Genomic DNA, 24340 nt, shown 5'->3' on the forward strand with positions numbered 1-24340 from the left:
ATAAGCTTTTTCTATATCAAAACAGATCATGATGAAGGCATTCTGTATACTGTTTTCTAATTTTATAAGTAGGTCTAGTGTTGAGCAATTTTTCTGAAACCATGCTGTGCTGGATCGTGAAGGTTATTTCTGTTTAAAAACCATGTTAAACGAGCATTATATAATTTTTTCCATAACTTTGTCTAGGCAACTTGTTAAAGCAATTGCACAGTAGTTGCATGGGTTAGAGAGGTCCTTCCCTGGTTTTGGGAAAGCTAGAATTATTACATGATGCCAACTATCTGGAAACTGGTTTCCTAAGAAGATTTTGTTATATAATTCAAGTAATGCAATTTGGGATTGGTCGTCCAGTTCTTTTAGCATCATGTAATGGATTTGGTCTGGTCCTCTGCACTTTTCTTTGTCTGCAATAAAGATGTTTTCAATTTATGGAAAGTTAATGGAAGGTTGTGCTGTTGATTTCTTATGAAAAAATCCAGTTTGTATTTTTCTATTCTTGCCTTGTATATATGAAAACTGGGAGTATAAGGTGGTTGCTGATGTTTTGGCAAAAGTTTTGCCCAGTGCATTGGCTATTTCTGAAGGCTGTGTAGTGATTTGTCCATTCCAGTTTAGGATTGGAGGTGGATTAAAATGGTGCAGAATTTGTTAATGTGGATGCAAATTTTATCCAGGATGCTTTCCTACTGGCTTTTCTAACATATCTGGCTCTTGCTCGTGCCTTTTTGAATGATATGAGGTTCTCTGTAGTGGGACATCTTCGAATTGTTTTGTTTCTCTCTTTTAGCATGCAAACATTCTTCATTCCACGATGATTTTGAGTGTTGGGAGGTATGATGATGTTTTTGGAATAGCCTGCTGCTTCCATCTCACTTCTCTTATTTTAACTAGTAAAATAAGAGAAGTGAGATGGAAGGACAAAATTGGAAGGAAGATGATGGCACAAATACTAAAAACTAAGACTTCCAAGAGGAAACATTCTCTCCCTTTCAGTTTGTTTAAAAGTATTCAAGTGAAATGCATGTGCAGGTAGCCCCCAGCTTTATGAGAGGCTAGGTCCTAGTTAACCAATGTAAAGTGCTCTAACTTAAAACTTATTATTTTTGGGGAGTGTAATTTGTGGTCAACTTTGCTGTTTCTGATAAACCAGATCTAATAGATACAATTATTTCAGTATTTAGTTCCAAAGAAACAGAATTCTAGATCCTTCCTCTCCCCTCTCAAAAAAAAAAAAAAAAAAAAAAAATTCAAAAGCATGATCTGCTTCTGCATTACATGTAAAGAGAGCGATTTTCTTATGATATTGTTACCTCAATAAATTATGGCTAGATCTGCCTTTGATTCAAAAAGACAAGGAATCACTGAATTTAAAAAAACAGATCCAGTAATAACTGTGGTGTAACCATTTTTTTTTTTTTTTTTTTTTTGGGTAGTTGTTGGCGCATCGGCTTCTGTGGCCATAATGCACCTCCCAAGGTTTTTGCAGTACTTTGATTCAAGCCCGAGGCGGGATTCGAACCCGCAACCTTTGGTGTAACCATAACTGGCCAACTAATGACCATGAGTGGCTAGCCAGAAATAGCTACAGAACCAACAGTTGGTAAGTAATTTTATTTTATTTTAAATGATAAAATAAGCATAAAATTAATTTTTAAAAAATAATCAGAAAAAAAATTTCTTTCAAGTCTTTTCTCATTAAAATTAGGTTGTGTGTGTGTGTGTGTGTGTGTGTGTGTGTGTGTGTGTGTGTGTGTGTGTGTGTGTGTGTGTGTGTGTGTGTATATATATATTTTTTAAACTGATCTTACACTACTCTGTTTCTGCAGCAGAAAAATAACAAATTACACCACCACAAAGTGGGGGCTGACTGCCTTCGTGACAATGCAGGGATATTCAACTAGTGTATTGAGTGAGTGAGCTACTCTGGGGAGATTCAAGGATCTGGTGGGCCACTGCAATAATATTTTTATTTTTCATTTTAAAAATCAATAAATATTTATTTGCTTAGGTATTATTATTATATGTCAAGTAGTTTCATAGATGGGGTTAAAAAACAAATACAACAATGGACGAATTCATCCAGTGTTGTATTTAAAAAGTTAAGTACATAAAAAATTATGAAGAAAATTTTTAATATAAAATTTAAATAATTTTTAACCAACCTAAAACTTTCCCACACAGACTGTGGGCTGTAGGAAAGCAGTTCACAAACTGAAGCTCCACTGTACCTACACTAGTACAGTGGCTTTATCACTTATTTTGAAGGGTCTGCATTCAATTCTGTTATAGATAGAAGAATTTTATTAAAGCTTCTTTGCTCAAGGATGTAATTTGCTGGTATCAGGGATAGCAGTCAGACACACTCTCTCTCACACTCTGTCTCTCTCTCTCTCTCTCTCTCTCTCTCTCTCTCTCTTTTTTTACTTTTTTGTCCAGCAGAAATGCCAACTCAAACCCGTACTTCTACACAGATAATACAAATTTTTATTTAATCCTGTATTGAAGCATATACACTCCCACCTAAAAGTTTGGAATCACAGCATATGACAACAGTCTTTGTAATTTTTATTTATTTTTTAAAATTAACTATGACAATATAAGGTTTAATATAAAAAAAAAACACACACACACACACACACACACACACACACACACACACACACACACACACACACACACAACAAAGTATTTTAAGTTTTTTTAATTAAGCATTAAAAATTTACAGCAAGAAATATTGAAATAATTAATACTTACAACTATAGTAATTTTTAGTCAAAATATCCTCCAAGAGATTTATCACTGCCTTACACAGACATGGCATTCTGGTGATTAATTTTATAATATTGTCTTCACTAACATTATTCTAAGTGATCTGAACAGTTTTGCATAAATTCTGCAAAGGTGGGCAGACTTCATAGACATGATGGTGTAGATCAGTGGCACACAAATTTATTTTGCTTGTGCCTACCTTTATTAAATATAAAATTGACGTAACCACTCAATACAAACCCTCGAGTTAGGACGACCAGATTTTTAGAGAAGAAAAATGACATCTTATAAATTATGTAATAGAAAATTTTATTCGAGTACTGAAAAAGGTAAAAAAAAATTGTTTCCTTTTTTAATTTACACATTAAAAAATTAAACAATTTTCTTCATATTAAATATTTTTTTTCTTATTCTTCAATTAAGATTAGAAAACAATAAAAAAATTAACAATTACAAAACAAAACAATTAATGAGAAGGATGAGCCTGGATAACCGATATGTGGTCCATATTTGGTGCAATATTTGAAATTGCTAATCTAATGTTATCTTCTGGATCAAGTCTAGAAAGCTGTTTTGTTTTTATAGCTGTTAATTTTGAGAAACCAACCTTACATGAATATGTAGACCTGAAAGGTAGCAATGCTTGTATTGCCATTTTCGATAATTCTTGATACTCGTCTCGAAGAGGAAAGCCAAAATTTTTCACAAGTTGTAGTCCTGAAATGAGCACATAATGCTTCATCAGACGACAGGTCACAAGATCTTCCTATGGCTGAATGGTAATTTCTGGGCATGAAGAAATTTCAAAAGCAATGGATCATGACTCAAGCACAACTTTTTTTCTGGAGATACATTAAATCGTTTAGAAAAATTCTTAATTAGCATTGTTAGGCAGGTAGCAATGATATCCCTAAATTTTAAAATGTCAATATTATTGCTATTAACAAAATCAGAAAAACACAGGAACATTTCAGTTTTCCAGAGATTAAGCTTCTTTTTGAAAGCTTCTGTTTATCACTGAGTTTTTTTTTGTTCCCTATCCTTGAAGACGTAAATTAAAATCATTTCAAGAACTTTAGGTTCTTCAAGTATATCAACATATCATTAAATTTGAAGAACTTTAATTAAGTTACTCAAGTATATCAACAAGGTAACTAATTTTCCAAGACATTTTTTATTTGTAAACAATTGAGCAAGGTTTAATTTTTATCCAATAAAAAAAATAAAACTTCCATGTTTGAGGTCAAAAACACGTTGCAAGACTTTACCAGTGGACAACACCTTGCTTTTGTATATAAAGAAGTGTTTCATAAGTGGATCCCATTTCATTACAAAGTATAGTGAAAAGTCAGCTATTTAAGCTTCTACTTTTAATACAGTTGATCACACTTACTGCATCTTTCAAAACTTGTGCAAATCAGTTTGCATTTCCTTTGATACTAATGCTTCCCTATGTATAATACAGTGATTAAAAACTATATTTGGACCAATTTCCTTTCCTTTGCCTTTTAAACCTTTCTTTTCTCCTGTTAATGCAGCCGCACCACCAGTATAAATCGCAATACAGTTCTTCCACATTAAATTATTTGTTTGAAAGAAAATACATCAAAATTTTCTCGCCCATCATTCTTTCCTCCAAAGCTTTTTGCAAAATAGAAAGATTGAATGGAACAAAGGGTTGCTCTTACGAAGAAAGGCTTAAGTTTCGCAAATTACAGTGTCTGGAGACTAGGCACCTGCGAGGTGATCTGATTGAGGTGTATAAATCCTTGAATGGTTTGAGCATGCTCAATGCTGATGGGATTCTTCCTCTTGCTCAGAATAATCACCTGAGAGGGCATAAATTCAAATTTAGGAAAGACAGATGTAGGATAGATGTGTGGAAGTTTGCCTTTAGCCAGCGGGTAGTTTGGTTGGTGGCACCTTTGTTGTGGAAGTTGACAGCCTAAATAAATTTAAGGCTGAGCTGAGCAGGTATTTGGAACAAATAGAGGGGTGAAATGGGAGCATTTTTCTTTTTTTTTGGCTGATGCTGCATAAGCTTGCTTTCTTGCATCATATGCCACTGCTAATGCTAATCTTCCAAAATATCTCCCTTGTAGGTATCTGACATATACAATAAGTTGAGCAAGGTTTGAAATATCTGTGGATTCATTGCAAAACTGTATTGTAAAAATTGGACTTTCTCTCAATCGATTTAATAAATTGAATTTTATGTTGTCAGCGATGATTGTAATATGCCTCGAAACTTTGTCTCTGGAGAGAGGAATGGTTTTTAAATCGTTGCTGTACTTTTCTCCATTTATAATTGAAATCATTTTTATTGCAGCAGAGAGAACAAGAGATTCAGCAATAGTATGTGATTTCAAATTTTTCCTATTAAATATTAAACTTACATGATGCTCTTAAAGCTTTACAAGGAACTGCTGTATGTTTCTTCATGAAAGATTTCAGACCTTGTATGACGTTGGCATGTCCTTTGAAAAAGGATTCAGTTTGTTTCATTAGTTCTGGATGTTTCATATGTAAGTGTTTTTTTAATTTAATAGGTTTCATGCTTTTGTTAGCCAGTTTTTTGTAACATATGCACATAGGACGTTGCTCATCATCAACACACTAAGTGAAGCCATACTTCATAAACTCCTCTTGAAATCTGTTCTTTTTCATTTCTTTTGATTTGGAATATGAGGCTCTCTACCAGAAATTGGTGGTTGCACTACACTTGACATAATGTTAAGTGTCTAAATTTTCACATGATATATTTCTTACCTTACTAGCTCTGAAGTATCTGTAGCAACATTATTATCGTCATTCCTCAGTAGTTTGTTCTGATTACCTAATTGTCCATAGTAAAATATACTTTTTTTGTCTAAAAAACAATGATAATATAAAAAGTAGCAGAAGAAAGGGGAAAAAAAAAAAAAAAAAAGCACAAGTTAGACATGAAAGCACCGAATTATAAAGTGTACGTGCTAGACACTTAACTACTGGCACTGTATATTCACACCACTGGCCTTTAGGCAATATAGACAATTTGAGAATTTGTTTGTTATTTGGTTTTTTAGGAGCATCAGCAACTAAGGCCATATTGCTCCGGGGATATGGCGGTGGTCATTCCCTGACCTTTCCACATCCTCCGTATTTGGTGGTCATAGGCTCGAACCCCGGTCTAATCAAGAAGCGTGTGCTACGCACTGCTGCTCCTGCCCACCTGGCTACGGAGGTGCCGAGAGAAGTTGCACTAATCACTGCTTTCTTTGTGTCCATAGCCAGTGAGCAAATTAAGGCATCTTCCCGACACGAACAATAAGTAAGAACGCCACCTGCATTACATGTGTAATCACCCTAAAAAATAAAGAGTGTCAGTAGGTTTCATTCATATCTCAGTCTTCGTTCGAGTAGTATGGTCTCTACACCTACAGTATTGAAAAAATAATTTTAACAACAGGTTTTTTTGCTTTTATGTACACAAAAACTAATTTTATTTAAAAATTGCCACGACCCCTTCAATTTATCCCACGACTCTCAGAGGGGTCGTGGGATAAATTGAAGGAGTTTGCACACCACTGGTCTAGATGATCTCATAAAAGAACTATTGGTTAGTCAGGCAATTGGGGTGGCCACACTATAATTTGCAATACCGCCTCTGTTGTTTAGTTGCTAGAAAGTCCCTACACAGCTTAGAGCTGTGCTTCGGGTCTTTGTTTTGTTATAATATAAAATTTATTCCACAAAGTCAAAGCCCAGAGGATACTGCATTATGTTTAACAATGTGTTTATAGCCTTCTTTTCTTAAAATTCCATCAATTCTAACAATATCACCCACTCTAGGAAAACAGAAGCAACCTCAGATTGTGCTGGAACCACCATTGTGCTTGATTGTAGGCACTAAACAATGTGGCACCATTTTTTCTTCAGTTGATTAACTCATATAAACTCTAAGCTTAAATTCAAATTTGGATTCATCAAATTTGGCACACAATATGTTTTTCTCCTCTTCTACTGTCCCAATGTTGAATTAGGATTTCCAGTTTTAATAAGCATTTTTGGACAGCTATACGACCAGGAAGTCCTGCTTGTGTAAGACAGAGTTTTACAGGGGATTTCTCTGTTCCTATTGAGTTCAGCACAGGTTTCATGTGCAATGTCATTGACTGCATTTATAAATCGGTGTTATGGTCTTATCTTGTGCTTCCATTGTTACACAGTCATCACGATCGTGGTTTGTTCCCCTTTAAATGAAACACCTAGTTTTTGCCAATACTTCTCATGGAATAACTTTCTTTATAGAGAAGTATAGCAGCACTTTTTTCAACACAGTCCTTATTTCTTGCCTTGTTTATCATGAAACACTTACACCAAACGCTTTCTGAGTGAGATGTATTTAATTTTATAAGTTACAGCTCTTATTCCTCAATTCATATTATTGCAAAACAATCTAGAATCATCTACAATCTTCTATAATACTGAAACAATACTCCCATTTCTAGAATATTCCAGAATCGTCTACAATGTTCAGGAATCTTCTACAATGCTCTACTGTATTCAAGAATCTTCTACACCATTCTGGAATATTCCCAGATATTTTAGAAGTTTCTTCACTATTATTTAAGTTTTTTGATTTTTAGAGATAACAGAAAATATTTTAATAAAACTGGTAATCAAGTTGGTCCTATTTTAATAAAAACTTTGAAAATTATTAAAAATGAAATTTGATTCCAAACTTTTAGGTGGAAATATATATTGCTCTTGTTTCATATGAAATAATAAATAAATAATTATTTAATTAAGCTCAGCAGTTCAAATGAATATATTTTCTGAAATAAATTTTTAAATTTATTCCAATCTTTTATAGTAATCCCACACACACACACACACACACACAGTCATTAGAGCAACATACCTCAACCACTTTAGAATGTACAGCTCCAATTATATGTTCCAAACATTGGCTGATGCTGACACCAATTCCCCCATTCACTGTATGAAATGTAACATTTACAACTTTACCCATAGCAGCCAGCTGGGCATGCCAAAATCTCATACGACGAATCTGGTTGACAGACTGTTGATTTGGTCCACTAGGTGTCACTAAAATTAACGGGATGCCTTGCAATTTTTTCTATAAGGAAATTACATTTTGTATCAAAATATAATACTACCAGTCATCAGTTTTTATAATAGCTTCCCAATCTTCATAAATAACTATTATACAATTACATTATTCAGTCTGTAGCTTCTTTATGGCAACAAGTTTGAATAAATTTAAAGGAAATGAACAAATTTTTAGAAGTTATGGCACACGAAGTGACTTTTTTTTTTCTATTTTTTATTTAATTTTTTTTTTATTGCTGATGCTATATAAGCTTGCTTCTTTCCATCATTTTGCCACTACTAATAAAGTTATGAAAAAACATAACCATACTTGCCAACTTTTGTGGTATTCTGTGTCTTTTACAGTTTTCTATCAAGTTTACTTTTCTTCTAGATTTCAGTCCAGCTGTTTTAAATGTGCATATACGTTGTATTTTGTTTATCAATGCAAACTAAAAAGCTGCTGCTAGTTAGTTCTACTCATGTTTAGCACAGAGAATTTTAATCACGTTCTCATATACACAATGTTTCTCTGTCTTAAACAATACCAGTCACAGAAAAGTATTGCATGATTTTCCCATAGACTTACCAGTTTTATTACTATTTTCTTTATGTATTAGGGTATCAAACACTAATTCGGGTTCAAGAATTCAGAGCCATGAAAAAGGTTCTATTTTTGAGACCCAATGCATTCATTAATTTACTAATTAGTAAAGGAATCTCTAGACGTATAAATAGAAATAAGTTGTTCTATTTTGTGTGTCTAGGAATGGAAGCCTTGTTTGCCTCTGAAATCATATTTATAAAGTTTGCAAGACAACAGGGTTTTTCATAAATTTTACAATTTGGAGTTGGTGGCGGGGGGGGGGGGGGGGAGATTCTTGCCAATTATAGAAAAAAGCATTTTATTTTATTCAAAGCATTCTTTGCTACTTAATACTCAAAAATTCATTCATTAACTCTTACATCATCAGATAGATATTTGTTTCCGTGATTGTATAAGCACAAAACTGCACTTAACTATGCCTACTTCACTAATTGCACCATCTTCTTCCATCACACACATTAGCATTAGTTAAGGCATATAATGCAAGAAAGCAAGTTTATACATCATCAGCCAAAGGGGATGGTAAAAAAAAAAACCTTCCCAATTCATCCACAGTTTCTCCAAATGTTTGTCTAGTATAGCCTTACATTTATTTAACCTAACAACTTCCACAACAACAGATGGAACTCTGTTCCAGCAATCAGCTAGCTGCTCATTAAAGGCAAATTTCTGCACATCTATTCTACAACTATCTTTTCCTCAATTTGCCCCATGAAGTTTATAATCTGAGATAAAGTGGAAGAATCCCATAAGTATTGAGCCTGCACAAACCATTCAAGGCCTTATACACCTCAATCAGATTACATTGCACCTAGTCTCCAGATGCTGATACTTGCAGAATTTTAAGCCTTTCTTGATAACAGCACCCCCTCTTTGTTATTCTCACCAATCTTGTCCTTCTTTGTACTTGTTCTAGCAACTTTACATCCTTCCTAAATGGAGGCCTCCAGACATGTACGCAGTACTCAAGGTGTGGCCTGACCATTGCCTTATACAAAGGGATAATCACCTCCATGTCTCTGCTAGTATCCATAGTATCCAATCAAATTGGTCAGACAAGCCATCCCCTTAACAAACCCATGCTGTGTCTGAAGTATTATTGCTGTCTTTTCTAGATGATCATGTAATGCTTCTTTAATCAGTGACTCCATTATTTTCCCTGGAGACAAACTAACACTGGTCTGGAATACTTGTGTCATCCTTTGTGAATTAGAGATATATTTGCACATCTCCAGTCCATGGCAAATTCCCCTGAGTCCAAGGATGCTCTCATAATTATGGCTAATGGTTTGCTTACTTCCTTTGCCATTTCCTTTAATATAACTAGATAGAACCCATCCATCCCAGGTGCCTTTCTTATGTTTAACTTCAACAATTTCTCCTCCACTTTGCTCTCAGTTATTACAAAATCATTCAACTTCCATTCCTCTCCTCCTTCAATAACTCCTCGTGTGAATGTAGATGCAAAATATTCATTTAGTTTGGCAGCTATCTGAGAATAATCATCTACAGTCAAACCATTGATATCAAGTGGACTAATCTGATTTATTCCCGTTCCTTTTAGAGTTTATATAAGTAAACAAGTCTTTTCTGTTTTTCTTGGCATCACTTGCCAAAGATTTCTCATAATCTGCATTCGTTTCCCTAACCTTCTTTGTGACTTGATCACAAATTAGCTTTTATCTACCATAGGCTTCTGTGTAGCCTCACAATTTATGTGCATCCCATGCATTCTTCTACTTTGCCATGAGTCTCATTATTTCATCTGACATCCATTTGGGCCTAAACTTAGAACAGTATTTCTTAGTTGGAACAAAAAGCCTAGTAGCTTACAAGATTATTCCTTGAATGCTTCAAATCTAGAATTTGCTCTTTGTAACATCTTCAGTTGGTCCCACTGTATAGAACTTAAAATATTTTATGAAAGCAAAAACACTTCCCTTTACCCCCGATGGTAGTTACGTCTTTAACGAAATCCCACATCAGTATGCTGTGATCACTGCCATGTAGTGGTTCCTCTATCTGTAAATTCTTAATGTATGAATAATTGAAGCTGATAATCAGATCAACAGTGTTACATCCTCTGGCTGACTCTCTAACAAGCTGCTGTAGAAAACTATCATCCAATAAACCCAAAAAAGCCTCGCTAGTGTGTGAGTGACCATTCCACAAGTTCCAGTCAATACCTGGAAAGTTAAAATCCCTGATTACAAGACATTATGATTTACTGGCCCACTCTATTTCTCTGAATAATTGTTCATTGTACACATCAGAGTAATTAGGCCTATAACAAACTCCTACTCTCATTTTTTTGCTTTCCCCGTGCTTATGTCACACCAAACTGACTCATTGCACTGTCCATCTATGTCAACTGGATGCACTTCCTTAGGTTTTGTGTTTCTTAGCTAACAGCATAACCCCTCCTCCCTTCCTATCCTTTCTGTACACATCATACTCTCCAAATTCCAATTCTGCATTCCTTATATCTGAGCGACACCATGTCTCTGATATACCAACAATATTCGCCTTTGATGTCTTGACCAGCACATCTAATTTATTTAATATTCTCCTAGCATTGGTGTACATGCAACTATACATGCACCTGTTCTTACTCTTAGTGACTCTAACACAGCCCATGTATTTACTTGTTTCATGACTCTCAGTAGTGCCTGAAATCCCCCAGTAACTTGCTTTCCACGCCACTGCTCATTCCAATAGAAGCAGTGCAAAATCTGACCACCAGCATACCTATACATAAATATACTGGCGTGCCAACATCTTGGTTATTTTCAGCCTTACAAGGTAACAGTAAGTTCCTTTCTTCTTGCCTATTCCTACATTCCGATATCATTACTTCAGTTTTTTCAATTCTTTTTTGCTTCTGTAAGGTCATCCATGATCTGTATGTCCTACATAATATAATTTCATTTATTGGCACCATTTATTAGACTTTCACAAAATTTCAAATTTCGTTCTTCACACGTGTCTACAGCCCACATGTACCACAGCATACAGAACATGTTGGAAACAGGAGCAAGAACATTGTTGTGCGTTTTTTTTTCTTGTTAGTTGTTGGTGCATCAGCTTCTATGGCCATAATGCACCTCGCAAAGTTTTTGCATTTTACTGTGATCCAAGCCAGAGGCGGGATTCGAACCCGTGACTTTCAGGTTGCCAGGCAGGCAGGCACTTTACCCACCTGGCTGACCCGGTTGGCAACATTGTTGTCTTTCTCATAATTTCGGTGGATGGCCTCTAATGAAGACATTGAAATGTAGTCTTATTTTGGTCACCTTTTCATTAATTATTTTAATTTCTTGCAGTCTCTCTCTCTCTCTCTCTCTCTCTCTCATCTTACCTGGTCACCTCATTATACCATATATCGCTACATTCCTTATCCATTTTGTTGAATTCACTTCTAGTGTATACCGTAGATTCAATAGGATTAAACAAAAATCTTCTTCACACTTTATACATACTATATATATATATACACACACACACACACACATATTATCGCTGTAGGGTACGTTTTGCTAATGCAGTGTCCCTGATCCATAATCAACGTTACCTTCCTTTTCGTACTGTTACTCTCCACCGTCTATGATTACTTAGCTTCTTAATACTATTATTCTTTTATTATTATATATATATATATATATATATATATTCTAAAGTTTAACAAATTATAATGAATAAAATAAGAAGAAAAATAAAATTAGTAATGTGAACATCAGTGGCAGTAAATATGCATATTCTACCAAATGTTGCATAAAATAAATTTAATTAAAATGTATGCTAGTAAACCAGTAGAGCGAAATAATAAACTAATCCAATGACACAATACAAAAGAAAAATGGTGGGGAGAGGGGGAAGTCACAAAGGGGGTACTGTAGAAGGAACGCTCCTAATATAATTTAGAATTTCAAAGCCAATTAATTAAAATTTAATGGCTCCCCCTTGATGGCACCAGGTCTGAATTATATGAAATATCACAAAGGATTCACAAAATCTATTGCAATGGCATCTTGATCTTTGGATCGAGATTTGCATTTGCATTGCATTGGTGTCTCAATCCAAAGATCGAGACATAAATGCAATGGATTTAAATAACAGTGGTCCTTATGCAGTGGAAAAATAATAAGACAGAAAGCCAAGCACTTGCATGGCATTGGCCTTTGGTTCTCCGTTGACATGGGGTATAATGGTCAGTCTATTTTATTTCTATTTTTAGTTCATTTGTTCCCGTAGTTTACGGCTCGATTCTTTGCGATATTTCACACAATTTGAACCTGGTGACATCAAGGGGGCATCATTAAATTTTAATTAATTGGCTTTCAAATTCTAAATTATATTAGGAGCATTCCTTCTACAGTAACATCTTCTTGACTATTTCCCCCACCTCCCCACCATTTCTTTTGTATTGTTTCATTCATTTAGTTAATTATTTCGCTCTACAGTCAGTTCTACTATAACACGGTACATGTATTCCTAAAAATCTCCACATTATGGCATTTCGTGCATTAAAAACAACACAGTTTATGGGAAAAACAGGGATAGGGGCAGAGCACTCAAAAAAAAAAAAAAAAAAAAAATTCAATGTGGTAAGTAAAACACTAAAAAAAAAAGTTAGAAACTAAATAAAATTGCTAACACAGATTTAAATGCCTTAAATTTCTACTAAATAAATAAATATTACAGTAAATATAACACTGTAATATATGCATTATAATTAATATTTCTGTTCACTGACATTTTTTTTTTTTTTTTTTTTTTTGAATTGTAAAATTTAAAACAGTAAAAAAGATAAGCAATTATTAAGGACGAACAAGGCATGCACAAATTGCACAAGTGAGATATGCAGTAACAATTTCACACATCAAATATAAGAATGCAGAGAAGATTCTGAAATTTTTTTTTTTTTTTATATGATTGAAGATTTCATGGAAAGGGAAATACATTTCACCATAATAAAGTAAAAACCCAAAGAATTCCAGCTATCTGTATTATAGCAAATGCAATAAGATCGAGTTTACTACCCATTTATAATAGATTGCACTAACAGAAAAGTCCAATAAACTGGGTACTGCAAATTGTTTTTATTGGTTTATGGTTGTTATTGTTATTTGATTTTTTTTTTTTTAGGAGCATTAGCAACAAAGGCCATATTGCTCCGGGATATGCGGTGGTCATTTCGTGACCTTTCCGCATCCTTCATATTTGGTGGTGACGGACTCGAACCCCGGTCTAATCAAGAAGCGTGTGCTACGCACTGCTGCTCCTTCCCACCTGGCTACGGAGGCGCCTATTGGTTTATGGTAGTGACCTCCAGAAATGTATCCTCTGCTCAAGCTATCATGCCTCATGAAATTTCTTGTGAATACAGTGAATGACAAGTGTGTCTCCGACCAATACAACTACAGTAAATGGGAAATATAGCTCTCACACATTTGACATTTTTTAAGCTTAGTAAACTAGTATGTATTGCTGTGCAGGTTGCCATGATCAGCTTGATGCCACATTTTGCGTTCACCTGATGTTACTCACAGACGAAATCACGCATGAGCCAATGCGAAAATTGCATTATACCCGCATTGTTCCCTAATATATCGGTCATGTTGGAGCAAATTTGTGTTGCCAAAATGCACGTTATAGCAGAACTGACTGTACTTAGTTTGCCATGCTATTGGCATGCATTTTAATTAAGGTTGTGTGTGTACACACACACACACACACACACAGTACATATATATACAGTGGTGGACAAAAAAAACTGCATCACCTTAAAAAAAAGTAAGATTTGTAGTGAAATGTATAAGATATTGTTTGATTACAGTCATTTTGTTTGTCGCAAAGCAAAGGTATTGCGTCAGATAATACTTCTATAAATATGGCGTTGGAAGGGAATGCACACTCAGTAGCATCCTGTTTTGCAAAGGTGTAACCATGGCTCCATATGTTCAGATGACACCAAGGGAAAAAAGTGTAGCTGTTGCTCTGTCTCAAGAAGGGCTTTCTACGCGCGCGTGCTATTGCTGACAAAATAGGCTGCCACCAGTCAACAGTATCCCGATTGGTGAAATTAAATAGTGAAACCGGTGATGTGAAGAAAAGACTTGGATCAGGCCATAAGAGAGTGACTACGCCTACCCAAGATCAATATTTGAAATGGCTATGCCTTCATAATCACCATGCTAGTGCTCCTGATCTAAAACTGAACTTTGAGATGGCGTCTGGCATTGAAACAAGTGCACAAACTATCCAAAGACGGCTTTCGGATTGTGGTCTGCATGCCTATTGGCCCAAGAAGAAGACTTTGTTGACCCAACAAATGAGGAAGAAACAACTTGCTTGGGCTAAAATGCATGCTTCATGGGCAAAAGGGCAATGGGACACCGTCATCTTTTCTGATGAATCAAAATTCAACCTGCATGGCTCGGATGAGAAGCGTCAGAAGATGAAAATCAGAGGCATACCATCCTGACTACATAACACCGACTGTAAAGTTCCTCACCGGTCAAATGGTCTGGGGGATGCATAACAAACAAAGGGGTGGGGCGAATTAAGTTCATTAACAGAATGGTGAATGCACAAACCTAAACTGCTATCTTGGAAGAATGCCTGAAACCCGTTATTGGGGATCACCATACAGACATCCAAAACTGCATTTTTCAACAGGACTCAGCACCTCGTCATACAGCAAAATTGGTAAGTTTTACACTATTTAGATTTAATGATAAGTTTGTCTTCTTGTCTCACAAGGCTGAAAACATACTTACACCAATGTTTTCCCATGTTTTATTCCCTTAAGGTGCAGTCATACCTCAGAAATGCTGGCATTACAGTGTTGAACTAGCCCAGCAACATATTTGAACCCTATTGAAAATTGCTGGTGCATAATGTCGTCTAAAATTGCCCAGAAGAAGCCAACAAATAAGATTCAGTTGCAGGTGAGCATTCTAAGGGTGTGGTACCACGGAATTGGGCAACAGTATATTTAGAAGTTGATTAACTCTATGCCAGATCGTTGCAGGGCTGTAATTACAGCTTGAGGAGGAACAACAAAATATTAAGGGCTTATTTTGCTGATTTACAGTACATAATACTATTATGTTGACTTGCCATTTCAGTTTGTACACATAAATGCAATAAAATGTACTGTTTGTTTATGACTGCGTGATTTCTCATATTTCCATTAATTATGCATTTTACCCTTTGGGAAGATATTTATGGCAATTAGGTATGGCAATTAGGTGGAGTCTTTTTATTAAATTTTATTCACAGAGATATATATGCCATCTAACAAATGTATTTCAAACATTTCTGCAACCCACAATGCAGCACAAAACACATTATTTGCAAAATTCACAAGTGATGCAGTTTTTTTGTCTGCACTGTATATATGGCAGTGAAGAGGAGGACAGAGAAGACATCACTGTAATGGAGAATTCTCCCTTGGAATCTATTTAATAACTGATACTTAAATTTTAAGTACTCTCTTCAACAGAACAAGCTAAAGAAAGATAAGACTGGATTTCTGATTAGAAGCACTGTTCAAACAAATACTAATCATGACTTCAGCATTCTGTGGATCTGTACTGCAAAATAAGAAGACAAGTGTATATTTGAAACAAACAATCCAAACTTGGCTGAAATTTGTAAAAGAAGGAAGCTGCTTACAAAAATTATAAAAGGCATTTTTTGTAAATTTCACGGAAAATTCATAAAAGTCAAATATAATCATAATAATCTTTCTAATGTGGAAGATGAATGGGGACCTTTATCAAGCAAGTATCTATACTATGGAAAACCTACACTTCACTAAACTGTAATGGGTTTTATTTAAACATCTAAATTCCATTCAAATTAACAAAGCAATCCCACATTACAATTTCTGAGTCAAAACCTCATCTGATGTTTAATCTAAATTTAAATGTATATCAGTCATCCAAATTAATAAATTCCTATCCACACATTGTGAAGTGCAGTTTATCCATAGTTTTTTTAATTTGCAAAAACATTATGGAATAGGAGAATAACTGCTCAATTATTTTGTAAACACACCATTCTTGTTAATAATAATAATAACAAAAACAAAAAAAATATATATATACTGGTTTATGCTGATTAAGCAAAGGTGTAATAGGATCCCATGGTCTCTTCAAAAGTTGATTTAAGGTGTCAGAATTTGTCCCCAATGCAGAGCTACCTGATCTTGTCACATGTGCAGAAAGAGAGAATATTTTATCTATGAGAGCTGGAACCTGTCAAAAGTGCAAAATCAGTAAGTGGTGCTTTTATTTTTCAGATTTTTTAAAAAGCAAATAATATATCTACATGAAAAGATAAAATGGAAATAAAAAAACAAAAAAAGCCAGCAAAATTTATGAACTTCAGTGATTGCAAAACTTTCAACTCTTTTTAATAATAAATGTCTTCATAAATATAGGTATACTTTTACAAGTATACCTATATTTATAATTAAATATAGGTATACTTGTAAAATTATAATAAAATTATAATAAAAATAGGAACATTATTTCAAATCAGATTACATTACAAATAGAATTCCATACAAATAATAGTTCATTACTTCTCAAATGGATTAATGCATATTATAAAGCATATTGAAATATAACACTGGAATATAACTACAAGAAAATACATATGCCTGCAACATTTTATATTACAAAATTACAATGCAGTTTAGTAAAGAAATTATATACTTTTAAATGTAGAGAATCTCTAATTTAAATAGTAACTGTGAATAAGTTGTTGAAAATGAAACAATTTCTGTAAATCAACAAATCCTAACATAACCCGGTATTTCCTTTTGAATGCTAGCACATATATTGTTATACATAAAGTTAAGAGACTATGGTGTTTTTGTTAAAACTCTGGTTCAAAAACAGTAAATTTTGAGTCATATTTTAGAAATTGACCAATACAGGGAAATAAAAATAGAAAGAAACATACCTATATAATAATAGGTATAGTGGTTGTTTAAATGAAACAAAAAAGTGTAGACAGCTTTATCAAGCATTCTCTAAATCAGAATTTTTAATGATCAGTACCACCTAATCGGAACAGTGAAGATGGGCCATATACAACATAACGTTCCAACTATTTAGACTGCAGTGCTTTACATTTCAGGATGTTAGTTTTTATTTCTTACTTTAATTGGAATATTTTTCTGTGATTAGAAGCAAAAAAGTAAATCTTGTGGCACAGGCAAGACCTATGTTTATCAGTGTATATAAATTTTTGCCTTGGAAATAACATTCCTGTTATTCCAGTTGACATAGATTGGCATAGCTACAATGTTGCTCCCTGAGGGACATACAGTTCACAGAAGATTCAAATAATTATTAAATTAAATGAATCGTCTGTTTTGTCTCTCAAAAAAAAAAATAGTCCAGCAGCTGAACTCATTAAGTCTACTCCACTAATACTATGGGATGAGGTGCCAACAGCTTCCTGTGATGCTCTCATGATTGTTAACCACTTATTACAAGATAACGTGAATAACGATGTGCTTTTCAGCAGCAAAGTTGTTGTTTTGGGAGATTTCCATCAAGTGCTTCCAGTTGTTCCTCATGGATCAAGGCACTCAATGGTCAGAAATTGTTTAAAATATTCTCATTTGTGGAATTCTTTCAAAATTCACCATTTACAGAAAAAACATGAGGGCTAATCAAGATTAATTAGAATTCGCTACTTTCCTGCTTGCAATCAGAAATGGAACATATCCCACAGTGCCTGGAACTTTGGATGAAACTGAATTAGATCCTAATCTAATAGTTCATGACAGTTTGATTTGTTTTGTTTTTGGCCAAAAACTTACTTATGTAAATGCCGTTCCGTCGCATGCAATTCTGGTACAAAATTATAGACCTATATTGTTATACATAAAGTTATACTATATCTCTCACGAGCTGCTTGGAAAAAACTTTTGAAAGGATGGTACATTCAAGGCTCACTTGGATCCTGGAGTCACAGAATCTCCTGCCAGATCATCAGTATGGCTTTTGGAAAAACCAATCAACCCTAGATGTGCTCATCAAGGCCAAATCTCATATCCGCAATGCCTTTGTCAGGAAACAACATCTAGTCATGGTCAACTTAGATCTTGAAAAGGCATTTGACACTACCTGGCGTCATGGTATCATTATGGATCTTTATCATCTTCAACTTAGGAGTCATTTGCCCAAAATAATTCAAAATTTCCTGCAGTAGTGCTCTTTTCAGGTACTATATAGAAACTTACTTTCTGCTTCTCATATTCAGGAAGGAATCCCACAGGGATCAATACTTAGTTCAACACTTTTTGCTATCCAAGTTAGCAGCATGACAAAAGACATCCCAAATACTGTTGAAACCTATATGTATGCAGATGACCTTACCATTTCCTGTCAGTCTCAAAGTATCAATACCATCGAACGGCAGCTCCAACTTGCCATAACTAAAATAGAATCCTGGACTTTACGGAATGGTTACCAGCTATCAGAAAAGAAATGCACTGCCACTCACTTTTGCAAGTGTTGCGCCTTCCATTCTGATCCTGAATTGCAAATAAACCATACTCCAATACTGCTTGTTACCACTGTTAGATTTCTTGGACTGATATTAGATAGCAAGCTTAATTTCCAAGCTCACATCACTCATTTAAGAAATATTGGTCTAAAGCATTTGAACATACTTCGGTCGATCTCATCCACGTCTTGGGGAGCTAATCGGTATACTTTACTGCATCTTTACAGAACTTTAATCCATTCACGCCTAGACTATGGTTGTCCAGTTTATGACTGCCAGAAGCACTACTTTACAATGGCTGAATGTCATCCAGCACAGTGCTCTGAGGACTTGTTGGAGGAAAGCTGGAGCTTTCAGGACTTCTCTGATCCAAAGTCTTTACACTGAAGTGCATGATCCCCCATTACATCTTCGTAGGAAAACACTACTGCTCCATTATGCTGCTAAGATTCAGAGTCTTCCATCGCACCCCAGTTGGGAGTTTCTTTATAATACTAGGTGGGTTTCCTTTTATGAGAGTAAGCCAAATGAGAATCGACCGACCGGCCTCACTCAGGATTAGAGAGCTTGTCCAGAGTTGGGATATCAACTTAAATGATATTTTTCAGGACACAAGTGCACCTGTTCCTCCTTGGACGTATGTTTCTGCCTCTTACGATGTACATTTTTTGCAATGGGAAAGAAAGTCATACTTCCCTGCAATGTCAGGCAGTTGCACTCAGCTCACTCTAAACTCACATGCCTGTAAAATCTATGCTGACAGATCAAAAACTGCGGTACTGCAGCAGTTTTTTCTTCACTTTCAGTTACAGCCTCACTACCACTAGCCTGCAACATCTTCACCACTGAATTATATGCTATAAAGTTAGCACTTAGTAAGATTAGAGATCTTTACATCCCATCTGCTATAATTTACACTGACTCCCTCAGTGCTGTCTCTGCTACAAGAAAGAATTTCTCCTCCTCTCACCCTACGTTGAAACACATTCACTCTCAGCTATTCTCTTGCAGTGTGTCCAATCAGTCAATCAGTTTTTGCTGGATCCTGGGCAATTCTGGCATTCCGGGAAATGAAAGTGCTGACTTTGATGCTAAACAATCCCCAACCGGCTCTCTCGCAACATCCTCAGGTTCCATACACTGACTATAAGTCTGTGATTCACAAAGCGTTCTACAATAAATGGTTACAGATCTGGAAAAGTAACACCAACAATAAACTTTACCAGATAAAGCAAGAACCAAAGCTGTGGCTATCTGACTTCCGACAAAACAGACGAGAGGATGTGGTACTGGCAAGACTCAGAATTGGACACACTCATCATACTCATCTCTTCCTATTATTGGGAGAAAATCCACCACAGTGCTCAAATTGTCAAAGACAACTTATGGTCTGTCATTTTCTGGTTGACTGTCCCTTACATTCAACCATCCGATCAACCACTTTCCATGTTGAATATCTCACATGATCTATCTCATTGTATAGAAAATGAAGCAAATATAACTTTTGACATATTTAAGATGTACTGGCCTGTACAGGAGGATATAATTAAACATCTATAACAATATGTTGCCTCTACATAAGCTATGAACAGACACAATTTGGCCACAGCAGCCCTAGTGTCGTTAAACCCAATAGACAACAACATGATCAGGTATTTCATCAGGGGACTACACCTGACCATGTATCATGAACTGCATTTCTATACTTGTCCATAGTAGTAGAAGAAAAGTGAATGGCTAAAACAAGTCATGATAAAGAAATTAGCACTTTCTAATACAGTATGGACAAGGTAGTCCCCATTCACTTTTCTTCTACTACCATAGACAAGTATAGAAATGCAGTTCCTGATATATGGTCAGGTGTAGTCCTCTGATGAAATACCTGATCATGTATCAATAATTATTTCTGCTGACATCAGATCATGCATATTTGCATTACCTATATTTGCATTACCTAAAAATGAATATAATTTTTATTTTCATTTCCATTTTTTTTTTTTTTTGCATTTTATTATTATTTTGATGTACTAATTTTGCTTTACAGTTCCCCCACTTTATATTGGCATGGTAATTCCGCCCATAATTTCTTTTAATTTATCATAACCTCTAGGATTTTAACATTCTTTCACCTTTCATAAATCTACTTCCTTTTTCTACTTTCCTCACCCTGCTAGTTGCTGGCACTTTGTATAACTATCACATCCATTTATGCATATTTAATTCAATATACAAAGGGTACTAGGAAAGTTTTGCAATACAGCTTTGTTTATTTAATTTTTTCAAAGTAATTTCCTCTACATTCAATACACCTCTCCATCCTCCGAAACCAATCTTTAAACCAGTTCTGCCAAGTTTCACTAGGGAGTAAAGCACACTCGTTGTCCCAAGCCCGTAGAAGGTCCTCATCACTGGAAAACCGCCTCCCTTTTAGCTTCATTTTCACATGCGGGAACAGTGCAAAGTCGCAGGGAGCAAGGTCTGAACTGTAGGGAGGGTGCTCGAGAAGTTTCAGTCCTGTCGTGGTCAAATATTCGGTGCAGGCTTTGGCGCGGTGAGCTGGAGCATTTTCGTGATGGAGGTACCAGGTGTCCATTCTTGACTTTGGCCACAGGTTCTTCATAGATCCAATGACTTTAGGCAGGCATTGTTCAGTATACCACTTAGCTGTGACTGTCTTCTGCGTGTCCAAAACGACACGTTCCACAATTCCACTCGATTTGAAAAATACAGCTATCATTTTCTTCTTTACAGATCGGGATTTTCTGACAATTACGGGTGTGTCGTCATCATCAAAGACCGAAACTTTGTTTTGAGCCTTGGTCGGCAGATAGTAATAGTACAGCCAAGTCTCGTCACCTGTCACGATGTTGTTCACATACCGAGATTGTCCCTTATCAAACTTTTTTAACATCTCCTGGCACCAAGTCACACGTCGTGTCATCTGCTCTTCAGTCAGTTGATGCGGCACCCAGAGAGAACAAAGTTTCTTCACGTGCAAATGATCTTGCAGAATCAAACGAATTGCTGGTGCATTTAGGCCCAAAGTATCCTCTATCTGTTGGTAGGTCACTCGCCTGTTTTCGTCAAGCATTTTCCTCACAGCAGTAACGTTTTCCTCCGTAACTGACGTTCGTGGCCTTCCCGGCCTCTCAGAATCCTCCAGAGTGAAATTTCCCCTTTGGAATTCTCTATACCACCTGAATATCGTTGTACGATGTGGACAATCATCATCTAGTGCAAGAGTCATTTCTTCTAAGCACTGGTCTATGGTTAAACCACGCACGAAATTATACCGCAAAACTGTCCTTATCTCATTTTGTGACCATGATGCCATCGCAAGCACTTTACACTCTCACTACTAATGAATAACTGAGCCCATCGACTTGGCGCGGTGGCTACTATGCACGTATGAACATGTCTCAACATGCAGCAACAAGCAGCTTCCTGTGATTCATTGTTGCGTCATATTGCAAAACTTTCCTAGTACCCTTTGTATTAATACTACTTTTTAATACAACTTATATTATATATATAAGTTGTATTAAAATTTAAATATTTAAATTTAAAATTTTAAAATTTTTTATTTACATTTATTTAAAAAGTAATATTTAAATCTAATTATGTCTGATGACAATTAGATTTAAATATTAAATTTTTAAACAGTGTAAATGAGAGTATTAGGTGCTACGTTAATGCTATTGTACAGTGACAATTAGACATTATATGTGCATGGGTTATATATGTACTTAACCTATTTATATATTATTACTTTCTATAATAATTTTGGTACTACTTGGGAGCATCAGGTTTGTAGTGACCCCAACCAACCCTCTAGTTATATATAAATCTAGCCCTGGTATGGATGGCCTAATATACCATAGATACATATAAATATAAAAACAACAAAATTAAAGATTAGAGACATTTAGAGAAAATTGTAGAAAATTAGAGAATACTGGAGAAAATTAGCAAAAATTAACATATAGCCATACTAGAAGAATGTATTATACATACCCGTTTCAGTAATCTCCATACCAGTTTTGCTAGGTTAAATTTAGGTAATTACTTGGTGAATAATTTGGAATAAAGATAGTAATTTTTTGAATATATTTACTTAATTTTTAAATAAACAGGGTAGTTTACGTTTATATCACCAAACTGTGATAGGAGATGCAAAGCCCTACGGGTATGTATCAGATTAAAATATCATTGTACCTCATCTCCATATCCTGTGGCGGTCAGACTGAAAATATTCAATTTTCCCACCTTCCTTTAGGTTCTGTGTGTGCAGTACTATTTATTATGCAGACGTACCAGGTTTTATCCATGATGTGAAAGTTTACCTTGCCGAAGGCAAAATCTAATGCTCTGCATTCACAAGAATGGACTGGATGTTAAATTATAATTTAAAGCTTGGAACAATTGTATATTTTTGCTTTTTTTATTGTAGGAATAAGATACAATATGATTTTAATTTTTATATTTATATTTAATGCATTAAATTAAACTAAAAATGAGAAATAATAGAAATAAATGGAAATAAATTGAAATGATAGTTATTAAAATTAATAATGTTATCCGTAGAGGATGGACCGGCAACACTTTTCTAAGGCATGATGGCCCTGTATGTGCCCTTGGGGATAACTATTTACAAATATATACAGCCTCCTTCATTGTGAATCTTAACCCTGTGGTTTCTCGTTATATTCTGTATTTGTAAATAAATCTCATTTTTGCATTGATGCTGTAATAATTAATTCTATATGTTAGCCTTTGTGGAATGCAATATACCAGCATAGTGATGATGACCAGTGTATTTACGTTCATGGTATATAATAATATTAATATAATATAATATAATAATATAATAATATTAATAACTCTGCTAGTGGGGATTTGATTTTGGACATCCAGGTACTGTGCAGATGGTGACGAGCCTCACCTATGCGCAATTAACCTGTGGTTCAAATGGGGTCAATTTTCAGCTCTAATTAGAGCGTTTATTCTAATTTTTTAAAGAAAAGATTTTTTTCTATGATTCTATTAGGATTAATGTTAGTTGGTTTGCTTGTGTGGCTACATTTATATGGTATCTGATGTAATTGTCGGGTATTTTGTTATTGATGAAGGTATTTTCAGTTTTTTTAGAGCTTCCATCATGTTTTCTAGGTTACTGCATATGTTACTGTTAGTTTGGTTTCTGATCATGTTTTCATATATATTCTTGTTTTCATATATATATATATGCATATATATGCATATATATGCATGCGTTTTCATATATATGCATATGTTACTGTTAGTTTGGTTTCTGATCATGTTTTCATATATATTCTT

At 35.0% G+C, this 24340-nt stretch overlaps 1 protein-coding gene across 1 annotated transcript in view; it reads right to left on the reverse strand.

The window, feature by feature from the left end:
- Rcd1 (Reduction in Cnn dots 1) overlaps positions 1–24340 on the reverse strand; it is a 350852-nt gene that overhangs the window by 142943 nt on the left and 183569 nt on the right. Inside the window, exons 7-8 of the mRNA XM_090374162.1 lie at positions 16585–16734; positions 7673–7891 (exon numbers count right to left, since the gene is read on the reverse strand). Of these exons, the coding sequence (XP_090230288.1) occupies positions 7673–7891; positions 16585–16734 (369 nt within the window). The remainder of the gene's footprint in view (positions 1–7672; positions 7892–16584; positions 16735–24340) is intronic.

Source organism: Mastigoproctus giganteus, chromosome 5 (assembly GCF_048544385.1).
Source record: "Mastigoproctus giganteus isolate SK-2022 chromosome 5, ASM4854438v1, whole genome shotgun sequence".
NCBI classification, from domain to species: domain Eukaryota; kingdom Metazoa; phylum Arthropoda; class Arachnida; order Uropygi; family Thelyphonidae; genus Mastigoproctus; species Mastigoproctus giganteus.